This window comes from Emiliania huxleyi (assembly GCF_000372725.1).
Source record: "Emiliania huxleyi CCMP1516 chromosome Unknown EMIHUscaffold_201, whole genome shotgun sequence".
NCBI classification, from domain to species: Eukaryota; Haptophyta; order Isochrysidales; family Noelaerhabdaceae; genus Emiliania; species Emiliania huxleyi.
Genome location: NW_005200589.1, coordinates 64,491 through 80,875, shown reverse-complemented (window position 1 = coordinate 80,875; position 16,385 = coordinate 64,491). Strand labels below are relative to the sequence as shown.

The 16,385-nt window shown below is 65.7% G+C and overlaps 4 protein-coding genes across 4 annotated transcripts; 1 reads left to right on the top strand and 3 right to left on the bottom strand.

Annotated features, from left to right (window-relative positions):
- Positions 1-341: 341 nt before the first annotated feature.
- EMIHUDRAFT_234133 (hypothetical protein) lies at positions 342-693 on the bottom strand (the record flags this gene model as incomplete). The annotated part of the gene is made up of 2 exons (XM_005781439.1): positions 342-404; positions 436-693. The coding sequence occupies 2 exons, from the start codon at positions 691-693 to the stop codon at positions 342-344; spliced, it is 321 nt and encodes a 106-aa protein (XP_005781496.1).
- A 2,394-nt stretch (positions 694-3,087) lies between these two features.
- On the bottom strand, positions 3,088-4,092 carry EMIHUDRAFT_365941 (hypothetical protein; the record flags this gene model as incomplete). The annotated part of the gene is made up of 1 exon (XM_005781438.1): positions 3,088-4,092. A coding segment is annotated over one exon (1,005 nt), but the record flags the coding sequence as incomplete, so codon positions are not given.
- Positions 4,093-10,152: 6,060 nt separating this feature from the next.
- Positions 10,153-12,609, bottom strand: EMIHUDRAFT_442806 (hypothetical protein). The gene is made up of 10 exons (XM_005781437.1): positions 12,455-12,609; positions 12,180-12,279; positions 11,795-11,841; positions 11,535-11,580; positions 11,332-11,454; positions 11,084-11,176; positions 10,827-10,883; positions 10,439-10,473; positions 10,329-10,369; positions 10,153-10,200 (listed from the first exon to the last, which is right to left on the bottom strand). The coding sequence occupies exons 1-5, from the start codon at positions 12,544-12,546 to the stop codon at positions 11,365-11,367; spliced, it is 375 nt and encodes a 124-aa protein (XP_005781494.1). The 5' UTR covers positions 12,547-12,609; the 3' UTR covers positions 10,153-10,200; positions 10,329-10,369; positions 10,439-10,473; positions 10,827-10,883; positions 11,084-11,176; positions 11,332-11,364.
- Positions 12,610-12,687: 78 nt separating this feature from the next.
- EMIHUDRAFT_234127 (hypothetical protein) lies at positions 12,688-14,067 on the top strand (the record flags this gene model as incomplete). Its single annotated transcript, XM_005781436.1, has 3 exons — positions 12,688-12,720; positions 12,793-13,914; positions 14,023-14,067. The coding sequence occupies 3 exons, from the start codon at positions 12,688-12,690 to the stop codon at positions 14,065-14,067; spliced, it is 1,200 nt and encodes a 399-aa protein (XP_005781493.1).
- Positions 14,068-16,385: the final 2,318 nt, after the last annotated feature.

Here is a 16,385-nt window from a genome sequence, read left to right as displayed (position 1 = left end):
ACCACACAGGCTCACACAGCCACCGATCCGGAGTAAACCAACGGTCCCGAGGCAACAGAGACCTGACCAGATGTATAGAGGGCTAGCTACCCCCGAACCACTGCGGAGAATCCCATCCTAGGTGGCAATACCAGCAGGCGGAGTCCCCCTAACCCCCACGCTATACACTTCACCGGCGAGGGCGCGATGCTGGGTGGGTGGGGAACTGCGATCGCGCGAGGACTCCTTTCCCCCTCCCCTCCCCTTCCCCACGCCCCCCTCCCCCCTCCTCCGCCAGCGGAGCGTCCAGCGCCGCAGCTCGCTGCACCCCCCCCCCCCATTCCACCCCCCCGAATGAGCCACTACGTCCGCGGCCGCGCAGCGTCCCAAGCCAGCAGCGCCGCCCGCCCTTCGGCCTCTCCCTCCTAGGCTGTCGCGCAGCGCCGCTCTCCGCACCTCGAGCGAGTTGACATTCATCTGCTGGCAGATGATGCGGTACTGGATGAGGCCGTCCTTGGAGGCCTTGCCGCGGCGCATCTCCACGCAGATGGTGAGGAACCGCTTCATCACCTCCTCCATCATCGGCTGCCACGTGCGGTGCCGCTTCGACGAGAGCACGTCGTGGAGCGCCACGAGCGCGGGCTCCTTCTGGCCGACGGCGTAGAGCTCGTCCGCGCGCCGCAGCGCATTCTCGGGCTTCTGGAAGTGCTGCATCGGACACAAGGGCGCGGGGTCGGTCCTGCGGGCTCTCTCGCGGCAGCTTTTTGCCGCTGCCCTGCTGGCACGCGCGACCTCCACGCACGAAATAAAAAAACGAAGTGGACTCCAAGTGTGTGTGGCAGCCCGCTGGCTGTGTGTCTTGTGAGCCTGTTTGTGTCTGTGTGTCGCTCGTGCGTGTCGTCATCATCTGTCTGTCCACCCATACCGCGGTGGTGTCCAGTCCGACTGTCCGAGCCTGGCTGTTCTTTTCACCTTTCTACCTACCTGCCTCCAAGTGCTCAAAGTGCTTCCTCTCTTTCCTTACATTCAACATCAGACCTCCCCCCCCACCAGCGACATGCAACCCACACCGAATCACACCGCGACACCGGCGGCGATGCGACACGCCTGTCTCAGCGGTAGTCTCTCAGGTGCCACGGGCTGGCTCCTGTCCCTCCGCCGGAGTGGGGACTGGCTCGCCCCTCGGCACACACACACACACACACACACACACACACACACACACACACACACACACACACACACACACACACACACACACACACCGCTCACCCACGCGCACTGGGCCTTGCACTTTGAATGCCGTGGGGCTCCTGTCGTCAGACGTGGAGACGCGAGGGTTGCCCCCCCTTGCCCCACCACCTCGTGTGTGTGGAGAAGTTTACCTTACCTTACCTTACCTCGCCCCTCGGCCGGTCGCCGAGCCAGGAGAGGATGAGCCGGTCCTGCTCGCCCCGCACAGGGATGAGGGAGCAGTTCGGCAGCGCGGCGCCTCCCGAGGGGAAGCCTCCGTGCAGGGTCCCGCCCGCCGCGGCCACCTTCGCCTCGTGCTCCGCCTCGAGGTCGTACCCTCGGGCGGCGGCGAGGGTGTCGTACGAGACCTTCTCCAGGGTGAGGGTGACCTGTTGCGGGCGGCAGAGGCTGGAGAAAGACGCTGCCATCCACTGCCATTGGAGAGGCCTCCGCTGGTGGCTGCGAGCTCACTGAAGACTGTGTCTCGCTCTCTCCCGGCGTCCAATCGCATCTAAGACGAACCCAGGGCAGCGCGAGCAGGCCGGGAATCCCAAAGGTATTGTAGAACGGCGTGATCAGCTTGGGCATTATGTGGGAGAAGGCAAACAGCAGCGGGTTGAAGATGTGGATATACCGCAGCGGGTTGAGATATTTGTGAAAGCCTCTACGCCGGCCATAGAGCGGTGCAGGAGCTCCCATTACCGACTGCCTCGTCGCTGGCGCAGTTGCCACCGCGCTGCCTGCGCCGCGGCCGTGGAGTGCTCGGCGCGCGGCGGCTCGGCGGACATGCTGCGCGGCGAGAGTGGCGAGCATTGGCAGCCGCCCGTCGGTGGGGCGACGGCGCGGTCAGTCGACGGAGCGCGCGGTCGTCGCCCAAGCGAAGCACTGGGATAAAAAGAAACTTCGCTGCGAAACACCAGGAAGGATACGCAGCAAGGAGGACGGAGTTGCGCCGAAAGGCGAAAGAAGCCGCGAGAACAAAGGACCGGCAGGCGGGGCGCCGCAGGACGAGGCAGAAGAGAATGACGCGACAGAGGAGGAAGTGACGAGGGAGAGAACGACGAGAGTGGGACGGCCGCGAGGTGGCATGAAGGTTGCAGCGAGAAAGCGCGGCGAGAGACTGCGAAAAGAGATAGGAAGAGGCAGACTCCCTAGGGTGGGCGACGGCTAGCGCATCACACCCCTCTCCTTAAAATCCCTGTGTGGTGGCGGCGTGCCGTCCTCCTCCCATCCCTCCCTTGGGTTGTCTGTTTTCTTTCTTTTCGCCTTGGTTGTCCGTTTTCTCCGATCCTCCGGAGAGCGGCGGACGTGCTACAGAACAAGCTGACGCGGGCCCAGTACCTCGATGAGGTGACTTGGACCACCAAGAGCTGGCTGGGGCTGCAGAAGCAGCGCATCTCAGTCGTTCTTCACACGGCCATCGCAGAGCAGGTCGTGAATGAGCTTGCCTGTGGCGGGGGTGGGCGGGTGCACGGAGCTAAGTGCCTCGCCACCCTCGCAGGAGTCGCTTAGGCGGCTCCCGTGGTGTACCTGTGTTAGTGCCAGTGCGCGCCAGTCCCGTGCCCAGTGTTGTGCGAGGGAGTTTTGTTATAAAATTCTTTCTTTCCGCTCTTTCGCAAAGCACGAGCTGGGCATTGACATATGGCCGACTTAGGCGACGGCGATGTCCTGGAGATGGCGCTCCTATCACTCGACACTGTAGTCGTACGCACGTAGTCAGACCTGAGTAAGACTCACATGCCACTGTAAACAAAACAATGTCGTCTCCCCCGCGGCGCCCGGCGGCGCCGGTCGGCGGCGCACCCCGACGGGCGCCACCTACGGCGCTCTTCGCGGCGCTCTCTGGGCGTCGCGCGTGGGCCACAAAATCGCACCTCAGCCCTGCGTGCCGTTCAGCGCCGCCACCGTCCCCTTGAGCTCCGCCACCTGGTCGAGCGCGTCGCCGAGCAGCCCCTTAGCCACGCCCAGGTCGCGCAGCTGCTCCACGCCGCCGCTCGCCCGCACCTCGGCGGCGTGGTCGGCCACGAAGCGGCGGCACTGCGCGAGGAGGCGCCCGTCGCTCATCGTGTGCGCCGCCTCGAGCAGCGGCACGGCGGTCGCCGGCGCGACGCTCTCCTGCAGCGCCTGCGCGCAGAGCAGCTCGAGGCGCGGCACCTGGTACATCTGCGCCAGCTCCCGCAGGTCGAGCGCGCGCTGCGCCCTGCCCTCCTCCTCGCCGAGGTCGAACTTGTCGGAGAGGAGGTAGTCGATGAGGGCGGTGAAGCTGACGAGGTCGGTGTGGGACACCGTGACCTCGGCGGCGTCGCGCTCCTTCATGCCGATGCCAAACATGGTCCGAAAGACCGGGGACCGGGCGCAGAGATTGTTCTTGCTGACGTGCTCGATGCGCTCCTCGTCGTCGCCGACCAGGAAGGTGACTTTCCCCTCCGGGAGGGAAGCGTCGCCCCGCGTCTTTGCGAAGTCAGCTCCAAGGGTCGAAGGCGGAACGACGATCGGGGCAAAGGAGGGAGGCGGAGGAGGCGCCGCCACGCAGACCTGGCGAAGGCCATCGTCCGAGGCAACCAACAGCGTGCTGCCGTCGGGGCTGCTGGCGATGCCAGCTGGGCCTTCGAACTCCGCCGCGTCGCCCACGCCATCGGCGCTGCCCCTGGTGCCGCTGCCCGCGACCGTCGTCACCTCGCCAGTCGCCACCTCAACCCGCCGGATCTTGTCGTTGCATTGGTCCGCCACAAACAACGCGCAGCCGTCTGGGCTGATGGCGACTCCGTAGGGGTGGCAGAACTCCGCCGCGTCGCCCACGCCATCCGCGTCGCCTTCCTCGCCGCTGCCCGCGAGCGTGGTCACCTCACCTGTCGCCACCTCCACCCGCCGGATCTTGCTGCTGTCGCTGTCCGCCACAAACAGCAAGCCGCCGTCTGGGCTGATGGCGATGCCAGTCGGGTTGCAGAACTCCGCCGCGTCGCCCACGCCGTCCGCGTCGCCAGCCTCGCCGCTGCCCGCGAGCGTGGTCACCGCGCCAGTCGCCACCTCAACCCGCCGGATCTTGTGGTTGCTAAACTCCGCCACAAACAGCGCGCCGCCGCCGGGGCTGATGGCGATGCCACTTGGGCCGCAGAACTGCGCCGCTTCGCCCACGCCATCGGCGCTGCCCTTTATGCCGCTGCCCGCGAGCGTCGTCACAGCACCAGTCGCGACCTCCACCCGCCGAATCGCGTTGTTGTCGTAGTCTGCCACAAACGCCGCGCTCCCGTCTGGGCTGGCAGCAATGCTGTTGGCTGGCAGCAATGCTGCCGGCAAGGCTGCCACACGGCGCACGCGCCCGGCCGCCGAGACGTGCAGCAGCGAGTCCTTGGTCGAGACGTACCAGGCGCCCGCGTGGTCGCTCGCGACGCCAACCGACCCCAGAGGGCTGTCCTCGCCCTCGAGCGCCAGCGTGGCGACCTGGCCGTACACGCGCGCGCCAAAGATGGGCGCCTCGAAGCCGTCCGCGACCGGCACGGGCTCGTCCGCCTCACCGCCGCCGCCGGCGCGGGCGCGCTTGCGGGCGGCGGACGCCATACACTGACATGTACCACGCGGCAAGGGCTGGATTCGGGACAAGGCGGGGAGGGGATTGTTACGAAAGTCCGGGGAGCGGTGGGGGGGGGGGGGTGAGAGAAAAAAAGGAGAAAGGCCCATGTCGGCTCGGATAAAAAAAAACGCCGGCCCAGCGCGGGGTGGCTGGGCGTGTGCCGGCGAGCTGTGCCGCAAAAGCACGAGCTGCGCATTGACATGGCCGACTTAGGCGACGGCGACGTCCTGGAGATGGCGCTCCGGGAGGCGGCGCAGCTGCACGCCGCCGAGATCACGCGCGAGCGCTCCGCAGCGCGCGAGGCGGCGCAGCGGGCGCAGAAGCTCGAGGCGGCGCTCCGCGCGCTGCCGCAGGCGCTCCAGCGCGCCGAGGCGGCCGAGGCGGCGCTCAAGGCGCTGCAGGTGCGGCTCGACGGGCAGCTGGTCGGCTCGGACGCCAAGGCGCTGCTGCGCGAGGCGATCCGCTCGTTTGACGCGCCGGACGGTTCGGTCGGGTCGGTGGCGGCGACGCAGGCGGCGGCGCAGGCGGCGTCGGCGGGGTGGGAGGCGGCCAGCGCGGCTGCGCGTGCTGAGGAGGACGCGCTCGTCGACCTGCTCGGGATGGAGCTGGCCGTGTCGGAGGCGGCCACCGCTACTGAGACACAGCTCCTTCTGCTCCCACTCTACTCCCACTAGCACTCGAGAGACGCGTATTCGACTGACCGGCTCCGACTCTGGTGCCGACGCAGGCGACCGCCGCCGCCGCGTCGGACGACCTCGCGTCTGTGCGTGGACGGTGCGCGGCGGTGGAGAGAGACCTGCAGGCGTCGCAGCGCAGGCGCGCGAGCAGCGAGGAGGAGCTATCTCGGCTGTATCTCGGCTGCATCTCGGCTGCACCTTTACAGGTGCGCAGGCAGCGAGGAGGAGCTTGCGGCGGCGACGCGCCGGGTCGCCTCGCTCGAGGAGGCGACCGCCGCGCTGCGCGAGGAGCTGTGCGCAGAGAGGGAGGGGCGGAGGGCGGCGGCCGAGGCGGCGAAGGCGGCGGCCGAGGCGGAGCGGCGGCGGAGGGCGAGGCTGCGGCTCCGCCGCCTCCTCGGGCGCCACGTCGACTTGTGCCGCGCGGAAGGGGCGGTGCGGTCGGCGAGGGCGCAGGCTCGCCGCTCGCTGCGCAGGCAGGTGGCGCAGCAGCTGACGGCGATGGGCAGCGTCGCGGCGGTCCTCGCGCCGGCGGGGCTGTGCAAGTGAGGGATGTGGTCGCGACTTGCAACTGTGCAAGTGAGGGTGGAGCTTGGTCGCAACTTGCAAGCTGTGCAAGTGCGGCTGGCTCGGCCCGTCCACGCCGCGGACGGAGCGAGGTTTGTTGCGTGGGCCGCGCGTGGGGGAATATGGCGTGCGCGTGGCGGCGTGCCGGTGTGGCGGTGATGGTGTGGCGACCAAGCTGCAGAACATGTGCGGGCCAGCGCCTATGACGCTCAAGGAGTGAGGCGCGGAGCGCCGCGCGCGGAGCGCGCCCCGAAGAAAATTTTGAGGGTTGTGGAGGGCTAGATGCGATCTCTATTAAGAGTTTGACACTCACACGCACGACGCAGGAACCACTCGGCCCACCCACAGGCCCAGTCTCAGCGATAGAGCCGTACACACACAGAGATATGAGAGAGAGTTTGTTTGTAGATAAAAAGCCGTATGTGCTGTGTGGTGCACGCCCTCCGAGCGGGGCCCGGGGTCTGCCCGTCGGGTTGTCGCCCAGTCTCTCCAAGGAGATGTGTGCTCTATTTATTTTTAAAATCCCTGTGGTAGGTGGCGGCGTGCCGTCCTCCTGACCCTCCCGTCGGGTGTCTTTTTTCTTTCTTTCTTTGTGGTGCTAGTTCGTGCCAGTCTGCTGTGAGAGGGGCTTGTATTTGTAGAATTCTTTACCAAAAGAGGCACAGCATGAGCGCCGTCCAGACTTCGGAAAGAAGAAACCGTGCGCGGGGGCAAGTTAGGTGGGGTTTCTTTTTCGCAAAACGTGAACGGCGTGGCGTCGGCGACCACCGCGCCCTCTGGCGCCGGCCACCGCGACCACCGCGCCATCTGTGGCGCCGGCCACCGCGACCACCGCGCCCTCTGTGGCGCCGGCCACCGCGACCGCCGCGCCCTCTGTGGCGCCGGCCACCGCGACCGCCGCGCCCTCTGTGGCGCCGATGTGATGCGTATGCATATGGGCCTCCTTGCATATGCGTAGCAGTACGGCTCACGATTGCTGTCGGACGCCTGCGTGTCACGAGTGCGAGCCGCTCGCGGTTCGCACGCCCGCTTGCGGGTTCGAGTGGCGGGCCGTCCCGCTTGCGGGATGGTTGCAGGTTGGATGGCTTAGCGGGTTCGAGCCGTCACACATTGGCTGCCGGGGTGTGCCGAGGGGGGGGGGGGGGGGGTAAGCCGTCATTGCCCGGCGCTGCTTGCAGCGCTCTGGGTGGTAGTGGCGGCGCTCCAAGAGTGGTGCTCTTGGGAAGAGGTTCCTCCTTGACTGGCGACCACATCAAGATACTTGACTCGAGGTGGTAGACTCTCGCGTCACAAGGGGCGTGCAGATCGTCCAGATGCGCCCCACCGTCAACCATACTTCCCAAGAGCACTTGTGGTACCATACTTGACCCCCCCCCCCCTTGGCGCCTTGGGGATTTTCGTGCGAAGCTGCGGATCAAGGCCCGTCGTCCTCCGCTCGCGCCGGCCGCCCATGCGCTCGCGGGGCTACCCGACGGGGCAGGCCTCGTGCTGATGGACCCAGCCGAGGTGCCGAACCAGTTGGAGCGGCGCCGACGCGCCCCGCGCGACCACCAGCCAGCTTTTCGAGGGGCCCGAGGACGGGGGTGCGCCGAGAGAGCTGACACTCAAAACAGCACACGCTTTTTTTGCCTCTTTTTGAGCGCTACTGCTGCACACCCAGCCCACCAGTGATACTAGAAGCACCAGATCCACCCCGTCGCGAGCTTGACCGCCACCCCGGTGACCGCCCACAGGTGGCTGTTCGCAGGCGCGGCTGGCGTGCCGCTCGAGCAGACCAGGCTGAAGCCACCTCAGGACCCCACCTCGAGCCGGTGGCGCCACCCACCCGCGACGCTGCCCGCCTTCGCCGCGCCAGCCGCCGGCTCGCTGCAGCCGCAGCGCGCGGTACCCGACCACCGGCGCGCCCGCCCGCTCGCCTCCCTCGCGCCTCACACACAGTGATTACCTCGCGAGCGGCCGACAAAGTGAGCGCACGACCACCTCCCTCTCACTCACGCTCTGACCGATGCTCAGCCCGTTTGTTCTCGCCGAGAGGGCGCTCAGGCAACCATAACTGGCCTCTCGGCCGGCTCACGGCCGCTCAAAAGGTCGCGGACCCGCCCGTCGCTTGCCGCCCCACACTCACCACTGCCCGCGACACTCAGATGCGACTCCCGCCCGCTCACCTCACCCGAGCCCCGCCGACCAGGCACGGCCCGACGAACGCCCGTCGAGAAGAAGTGCAATCAAGATTTCTTTTGAGCTTAGCCTTCGATGTAGGGTCGATCTCGGCGGTTGGGTTAGTGTTGGCATCCCGAGTGAGGTAAGGGTGACTGAGCCGTGGGCAGGGCTTATCCGGAGCCTGCAGAGCAGCGGAGCCGGCTGCGGACGTGGAGAGGTGCCTCCGTGTCTAGGTGTGAATAGGGGTCCGCTGTGATCATTCACAGTGGGGGGGGGGGGGTGTACAGGAATTGTATGCCCCTGCTGGCTGGTCCGGGATAGGCCCCCGTTGGCCCGGGGGAGCTGCGGCTAGCGCCCAGTCCCCCGCGTGTCGTCGTCGCCAGCACTAAGAACGGAGCCGTTTCGTCCAGTTGGCGTAGAAGGGCGTTGTTGCTTGCTGCTGCTGCAGCTGCTGCTGGCCGGCGGCGGCTGTCGCGGCGTCATCCGAGGGAGCGGCGTCGCCACGGCTGGCGGCGTCGTCCCTCTTGGTCGCGTAGTCCAGCAGGTGGTGCAGGTCCCTGCATTTGAGATGCCTCGTCAAGGCCTCACTAAAGTAGAGCTGCCCGTACTCGCCGTACGAGAACAGGGGGGCCACGAGTAGTTGGAATCGATCGAGGAAGCGCGGCGGCGGCTGTTCCCCTCTCGAGTGGTACCTTCTCCGGAGGCTGCGGATATGAACGCATTTCGAGGCGGCCGCATGGACGAGTCGGGTGAGAGTAGCCGTCCACACGTCGTCCGCTTTGAACGTGACGTTGTCGATGTCGACCCTGTAGAAGTCGATCAGCGTAAACTTCCAGAGGAGCAGGCAGAGAGTCGTCGTCACTAGGGGAAGACGTTGGTCCTCCACGTAGCAGAAGAGTATCCTGTCGCGACTGGGAGCAGGGGTGTCGGGAATGATCAGCTTTATCCGGCTGAATAGATGCGCGATTATTCGGCATCGGCCGAGGTGTGCGCAGGACTCGCGTTCGCGGTGGCAGAGGCGGCAGACGGTCCTGGCCTCTCCCCGCCGGTGGCGCGTCGAGAGCGCTCGGTGGAGGATGTGCTTGAAATAGAGATGCCAGTCCTTGAAGCTGAGGAGTCCGGTGTTTCGGAAGTGTTGAGTGAGGGGTGCGAGCGTGGGGATGCTGTTCCTGTGAACAGAGACGGGCGTGGCGATGGTGGCCGAGTGGCGGCCGTCGGAGACGGTGGCGGTCGGAATGCAGGTGGCTAGCGCTTGCACTCGGAGCCGCCTAGGCCAGCTGGTGAGGCAGGAGGGTGGTTTGTGGACGTGGGCTGTGAACAATAGAGTTAGGTGTTTGACAGTGAGCCTGTCAAGAGGGGTGGCTTGCCCTTCGAAGGAGAACTCGGAGGGTAGCGGGTAAGAAGTGACCGTTGGGCCTTTATAGCCTGCTCCCCATCTCACCGCGGGGTACGTGGTGTCTGGGTCGAGAGTGCTAGTCACTGTCGGCGTGCAGGCGACGCGACCCTTCGAGTCGATGGAGGCTACGTGGCACGTGTTGCCTCGTACGATGTAGAAGGTGTGATTGTTATCGCCGTCGATGGCGCATATCACCTTTTGCTTCTGCGCAAGGCGCTTACACACGTCGCCAAGGAGTTCGTAAAATGTCCGAGGTTTTTTTGGATCGAGAAATGAAATAGTACGTACACACACATGGGACAGAAAGACACTCGCGCTTCGCTCTCTTGTGACCTCTTCTTTTTCGAAGCCTCGCGCGAGCACTCCCCACCTCTCCCATCCCTTCCTCCTGCCACCTCTCCTCCTCCTGCCACCGCCCTCCCCCTCCCCCTCCTCCTACCTCCACTGCTGACGGTGTCAGACGTCGTACGTGCCTCTCGACCTACAAAAAAAGAAATATGCTCGCAAAAGAAAGATGCCGCCGCCGTGTGCGTGGCCTCTCGACCTCTGTATCAGCGTGTCCGTCTCCTCCTCCTCGCCCGCGTCGTGCCTGATCCCCGCCCCGCCGCCCGGCAGCACTCCTGCGCCGCACACCCACCCCGCAGTCACGAACGTATGATGCATCACCCCACCCCGCGCCCGCCATGATGTCGTCGATAGACGGCCGTTATCTCGGCCGCATCTCGGCTGCATCTCGGCTGCATCTCGCCTGAGTTCATGATGTCGTCGAAAGACACGGTGTCCTTCTTCCTACGAGTTCAGGAGTGGTTGTTAATCATTGATTCATGAGTGGGCGTGGAGGGCATGCCGCCCTTTTGCCCCGTCAGCCGGAACTTGTCGTGGATGCGGCACGCCTGGAAGTGGCATAGCAAATGTCTCGGAAGTGTCTCGGAAGTGTCTCGGTAGTGTCTCGGAACTTGTCGTGGACGCGGCACGCCTAGAACGGTCCAAGGGTCTCGGGAAGGTCTCGGAAGGGTCTCGGAAGGGTCTCGGAAGGGTCTCGGGGAGGTCTCGGAAGGGTCTCGGAAGGGTCTCGGAAGGGTCTCGGAAGGGTCTCGGAAGGGTCTCGGAAGGGTCTCGGAAGGGTCTCGGAAGGGTCTCGGAAGGGTCTCGGAGCTTGCCGTGGATGGCCTAGCCCCACTCGTTCTCAACACGAGTTCGCCAGTCATCTCGGCTGCCTCTCGGCTGCCTCTCGGCTGCATCTCGCCTGCCGCACGATTACATAGATGCACCACGAGATTCCGACCGTCGCGACGCAAGCAACCTGAGTCGCAAGTAGCAGCGATCACGCGAGGCGTAAAGAGTAGCTAGTTGACCGTTGCGACGCAAGCAAACCAGAAGGAAGAGAAGAGTCTAGCACTCTCCCGGCGCCTGTCGCCTACCTCTCTCCTCCAGATCTCCCCAGATCTCGACCTCGTCATCAGGATCTCCCCCTCTCTCCTCCAGATCTCCCCAGATCTCGACCTCGGCGGTCATCAGGATCCAGCTCGCAGACATCAGCGCGAGCAAGGTCGTGATCAGGCCGACGCCGAAGCAGGTGAAGATGAAGGAGCGCTCCTATTACAAAACCATGAGTTCGTATTGGTATCATCATTCTTATTCATATTAGCAGGCGAAAATGAAGGAGCGCTCCTACGAGCAGCAACGGTGCGTACTTGTCACTATGAGCTGCAACGCGGCATTGTCCTTGGAGAAGATGGAGGGGCACGCTCCTGCGCAGAAACAGCAACCCTCAGCAGCGGCAGTCATACGAGGAACGGACACCCCTTCTGAAGCGGCGCCTGGCTCATTCCCTCGACCGCCGTGTCCATCGACCCGTCCTTCCCTCGCAGCGCCTTCAGTTGAGATAATATATGCGTCAATCGTTGGGGGGCGATCTCAGTTAATTTGCGACGCGTGCTCCTCCTCGCAGCGCCTTTCCGCTTCCCCACACGGAGACAAAGGTGGTGGAGGCTGTGCACCTGCAGTAGGGGTCGGGAGATGTGGGCAGATGTGGGGAGATGCGGGGAGATACGGGGGGTGGTGTGGGGAGATCTGGGGAGCTCGCATCTCGGCTGCCTCTCGGCTGCCTCTCGGCTGCCTCTCGGCTGCCTCTCGGCTGCCTCTCGGCTGCCTCTCGGCTGCCTCTCGGCTGCCTCTCCGCTGCCTCTCCGCTGCCTCTCGGCTGCATCTCACATCAGATTCGCGCAGATGGAGATGGTGACGAAGAGGTGGAGGCAAGCCTACATGGGGAGATATGGGGAGATATGAGGAGAGACGAAGAGGTGGAGATACGGGGGTGGTGCACACACATGGTGGGTGGCCACGCGTGGGTGCGAGGGGTGGAGGTGCAAGGGAGAAGGGGGGGGGGGGGGGGGTATGGGCAGGATGAAAAGGCATGCACATGGTTGGGGAGGAGGGACCGAGGGGGGAGGGGGAGGGGGAGGACAGCCCGCCCCTCTCCCTCGCGAGATCTGGCGCTGGGACAGCCCGCCCCTCTGTCGCGCATCGCAAGGCCACCAGACCATCTGCGTCGTGTGCCCTCTGTGCCCGCAGGAGAAGCTATTGTGCGGCGCCGCACCTTTGTCGCAAAGTACGCGTTGTGGGGGAGGTCGATCTCGGCAAAGCTGGTCATGGCGAAGCCGGCGAGGACGGCGGACTGGGTACCCACCGCGTTGAAGCTGCGGCGGCGGCGGGCCGGGCGTGGGGCGAGGAGGGAGAGGGAGAGAGAGAGAGGATGCGGCGGCGGTCGACGACGGGATCAGGCAGCGGAGGCGGCGGTGGCAGCGGGGCTCGGCGGAAGGAGTGGTCCGAGCAGGTGGCGGAGAGTGTGTATCTGTGTGCGGCGGCGCTCGCTTGTCATTGAAGAGGTTGAGCTCCTTCTCGCGGAGCTGGATGGCGCGCTGCTTGACGTTGGACTGCAGCAGTAGCTTGTCCGCCGCTAACATCCCGCACGCGGAAGACGCGAGCTAGCCGCGAGCCACAGCACGCGCAGCGGGCGCTCACAAGTCCTGGGAAGCCGTGAAAAAAAAACACGACGTGTTCTCTCGAGGTTCTCGAGGTGGACCTTTGAACGGCGCTTCACTTGAATGGCGCTCGCTTCGGCCGGCCTGCCGCCGCCGGTGCTCAACGCTGCCGCTGCCGAGGGCGCGGCGCGCGGCCGCGACGGCGCGCAAGAGGCCGATGATGGCCAGAGACTCGGCGTGAAGCGCCGCCTCGACGGCGAGCTCGCGAGCGCGCGCGTCAACGACGACGACGCCAAAGAAGGCGACACCATTATGGTGGACGCTGCACAGATGGCCGCTGCGGCGGCCGCCGGCACCGACCGCGGCACGAAGCGCCTGCTGCACGTCGCGCTCGCGGCGCGCGACGGCTCGCACATCCCGGACATCCAGAACAAGACGGCGCTCGTCACCGAGGTGCGCCAATTGATCAAGAAGACACCAGGCGGCGAGGCGCAGCAGGCAAGCGCGATCAGCGTGCCCATCATCGGCACGTCGCGCGCCATCTGCGTCGCCTTCAGCGGCGAGAGCGAGGCACGCGCCTTCCTCGAGCAGTACACCGGCGGTGGCGTCCTACAGCTCCCAGCGCCAGACAACATCACCATCACCTTCGCCGCTCTCGACGCCACCGTGTGGGGCAAGCAGGCGGAGGCGCGCGAGACCCAGGCGACCACGGACTCAGACGGCCTCCTCGCCATACGCACGCGCGGCGCCATCGACACCGCGGCCCAGATCGAGCACTTCGCCCCCCTCTTGGAGAAGCACTTCGGCAACATGGTCTCCATCCAGGAGGGATACCACTCCTTCCTGGGCACGAAGTCGGACGAGAAGGACGGCTCGATCCTCTTCAAGGTGAAGAACGAGAACCTCGTCTGCAACCTCCCGGTCCTGCCCAACGTCTACGCGAGCGGCGATGTCGGCAGACCCCTCCGCCTCGACGTCGGGTGCGTCAAGGTCCTCGGCAACAAACTCTGCCCCTCCTGCCGCGCATTTGGGTTGACCAACGCCGACATCATCCACGACGCGCAGTGCGCCGCGCAGGCGCTCAAGGAGAGGCGCGCCGCAGCGGCGAACGTCGCCAAGAAGAAGACCTTCGAGAGCCTCATCGTCGACAACAAGGTCGAGGTCGCGCGCGCGGCGGGCAAGGCCAAGGCGATGGCGGCGCGCGACGGGATCGGCTTCTGCCCGGCCTTCAACCAGACCGCCCTCCCGTGCAAGACCGCCGCTCGCTGCCGCTACGCGCCGTGCGTCAACTTCGAGGCGCTCCTCCACTCCGCCTTCAAGGACACTATCTACGAGCGCATGCCGAGCGCGGTCAGGCTGGGCACAAGCCGCGGGCGGCGCGGGCGCGGCGGCCGCGGCCGCGGCGGCGGCGCCCGCGGAGCCGCCCGCTCCCCCTACGACGGCGGCCCACTCCTCGAGTCCAACGAGCCCTCGCTATACGGGGGGAGCGACGAGGAGCTCTAGGAACGGCCGCCGAGCCCTTCCCGCAGCGCAACCCTAGCAGCGCAGCGGGCAGGGCGGCTCGCGCAGCGCGCGCGCGCGATCGCGCAAGCGGCGCGCGAGAGCGAGCGAGCGAGCACACACACACACACACACACACACACACACACACACACACACACACACACACACACACACACACACATGTTGTACACATGCACAGACACACAGCCCCTTCCCCTTCAAGGGCGAGGACACGCGCAGGGGTCGCACTTCTAGCGAGGCCCACAGAGTGGGAGACTCCTATCACCGCCACTGCCACCCACGTGTCAGTCTGCCTGTGGTAGAAGAGACTGCCGGTGAGAAGTCGGAGGAAGGTCGCTAGTCGAGAGAGATCGCCAGTGGATAGGGAGTCCACCGTGCTGCGAGCCTGTCGCTGTCCCTTGTCAGGAGCAGGAGAACTAGGAGAGCGCAACCAGTAGGAGGCCCGCGCTTGCCCCCGTGCCGCCGGGTGCAACCTGTCCTATACGAGAGAGGAATCCCTGGGACCCTGTCGTGAGGGTGAACCCTGCCCAGCCCCCCTCCGTGTCGCGATGCGCTCCCCGCTCCCGTTCCCCTGTGTCCCTGATCGTCCTTACAAGATCCTGCTCGTGCAGGTGGGGACCCTGTCCTTCTCCCACCCCTCGTTTGGCGTGTACGTTGTATTTATTCGAGGTGGATATCCTTTGGCCGCGTTGGGTAGCGAGGATTGGTGTAACCCGAGCCACGGAGGCGTGTTTTCTGACGGCCGACCGTCAGTGCACGGAGTTGCCCCTTCTCCGACTGCCCCGGCTAGTTCACGGGTTTCGCGGGAGTGACCCCATGCGTCAAACCCGAGACCTAGCGCGGGTGGGTTGGAGGGGCCTCGGAAAGGCGCGCAAGCACGCCCTACGTCTTCCCCTCCTCCCCATCGGGCCGCATGAGCGGCCACGCCTCGCAGATTCGTTTCCGCGCCTGGGTCAGGCGCGCGGGGCATCCCCCGGGTCGCTCGACCAGCGATCCGAAGAGTGGCCGCTATGCGAAGGAAAGAGTGGGGCCCTCGACGCCTCAGTCCGGCCCTCCGAGGGGGGAAGGGAATTGCGGGGTCCCCTCGGGCGCCTCAGTTCGGCCCTCCCGAGGGGGGGAGGGGAGCAAGGGGGTGGGGGGATCGGGGCGGGGGGGGAGGGGTCTCGGTTTAATGGGTCTAATGCTTGCCTTTCGGGGAGGGGCCTCAGTACAAGCGAGGCAAGCTCAGCTCGACGTCTTCCCCTCCTCCCTCGAGGCAGCGAGTAGGCAGCGAGAGGAGGTCTCGAGCGCCTATATGAAGGTATGTGAGATGGTGATGGGAATGGGTGGTCGGTCGGGCGGGCGGGCGGGCGGGCGGGCGGGCGGGCGGGCGGGCGGGCGGGCGGGCGGGCGGGCGGGCGGGCGGGCAAAGTATCTGGGCGCGGCGTTCGTAGCAGCAGTTGCGGCGGCAAGCGCGATGTGAACAGTAGAGCTGCTCCGACGGTAGCAGCAGCATGCAGCAGCAGCAGCAGCAGCAGCAGCAGCAGCAGCAGCAGCAGCAGCAGCAGCAGCAGCAGCAGCAGCAGCAGCAGCCTCGCCTCCTGCGGTGTCTAGCTCTTGCAGTCTATCTAGGCGGCCGCGAGGTTAATATACCAAATAATGGTGTCAAAACACCGGGGGGTGGTCGGCGCGCAGGCACCTGAGGGGCTCCCGCCGAGCGCGCATTCCGCTCGGCGTCTAGCTACCCCTCCACATCAACACATGAGCTCTCTCCTCCACACTTGAGCTCCACAAGATCGTCACGGCACGCTCACTGTCACGCGCTCCCTCTGTTTCTCTCGTCACTGACTTGATTCGTCCCCATCTTTGCCTTTCTCCCTCCCTTCTTCCCGCGCGGCCGCTTCGCTGGTGGGGCACTGCTGCTCGCCTCGCCGCCTTCCGCCATCACGGTCGGCGCCTCGTCGTTAGGGTGCCCACAGGACCCAAAAGAAAATAGCTTTCCGACTCAAAAAGGGACGCACGAGGCAAATCTGATGTTGGAATGTTCCAATAGGAGCGAGGCCTCTTCCGTTGGGGGACCGAGTACACATAGGAAACGAGGGTTTCCCATTGTGACCCGCTCCAGTGCGAGCGTGACACTGCACTTGGCGCCGAGCGCCCGCGGCTCAGACCTTGTGCAGGCCACCCCTCGGTGAGTGCACCGGTCCGGACCGATGGCGCTCGGTGTGGAGCAAGCAAGACCCCCCCCCCCCCCCATCGGCGCGCGCTCGCCAGTCCCGGCTGCGGACACCTTCTGGAGACCACCCCACGGACTGTCT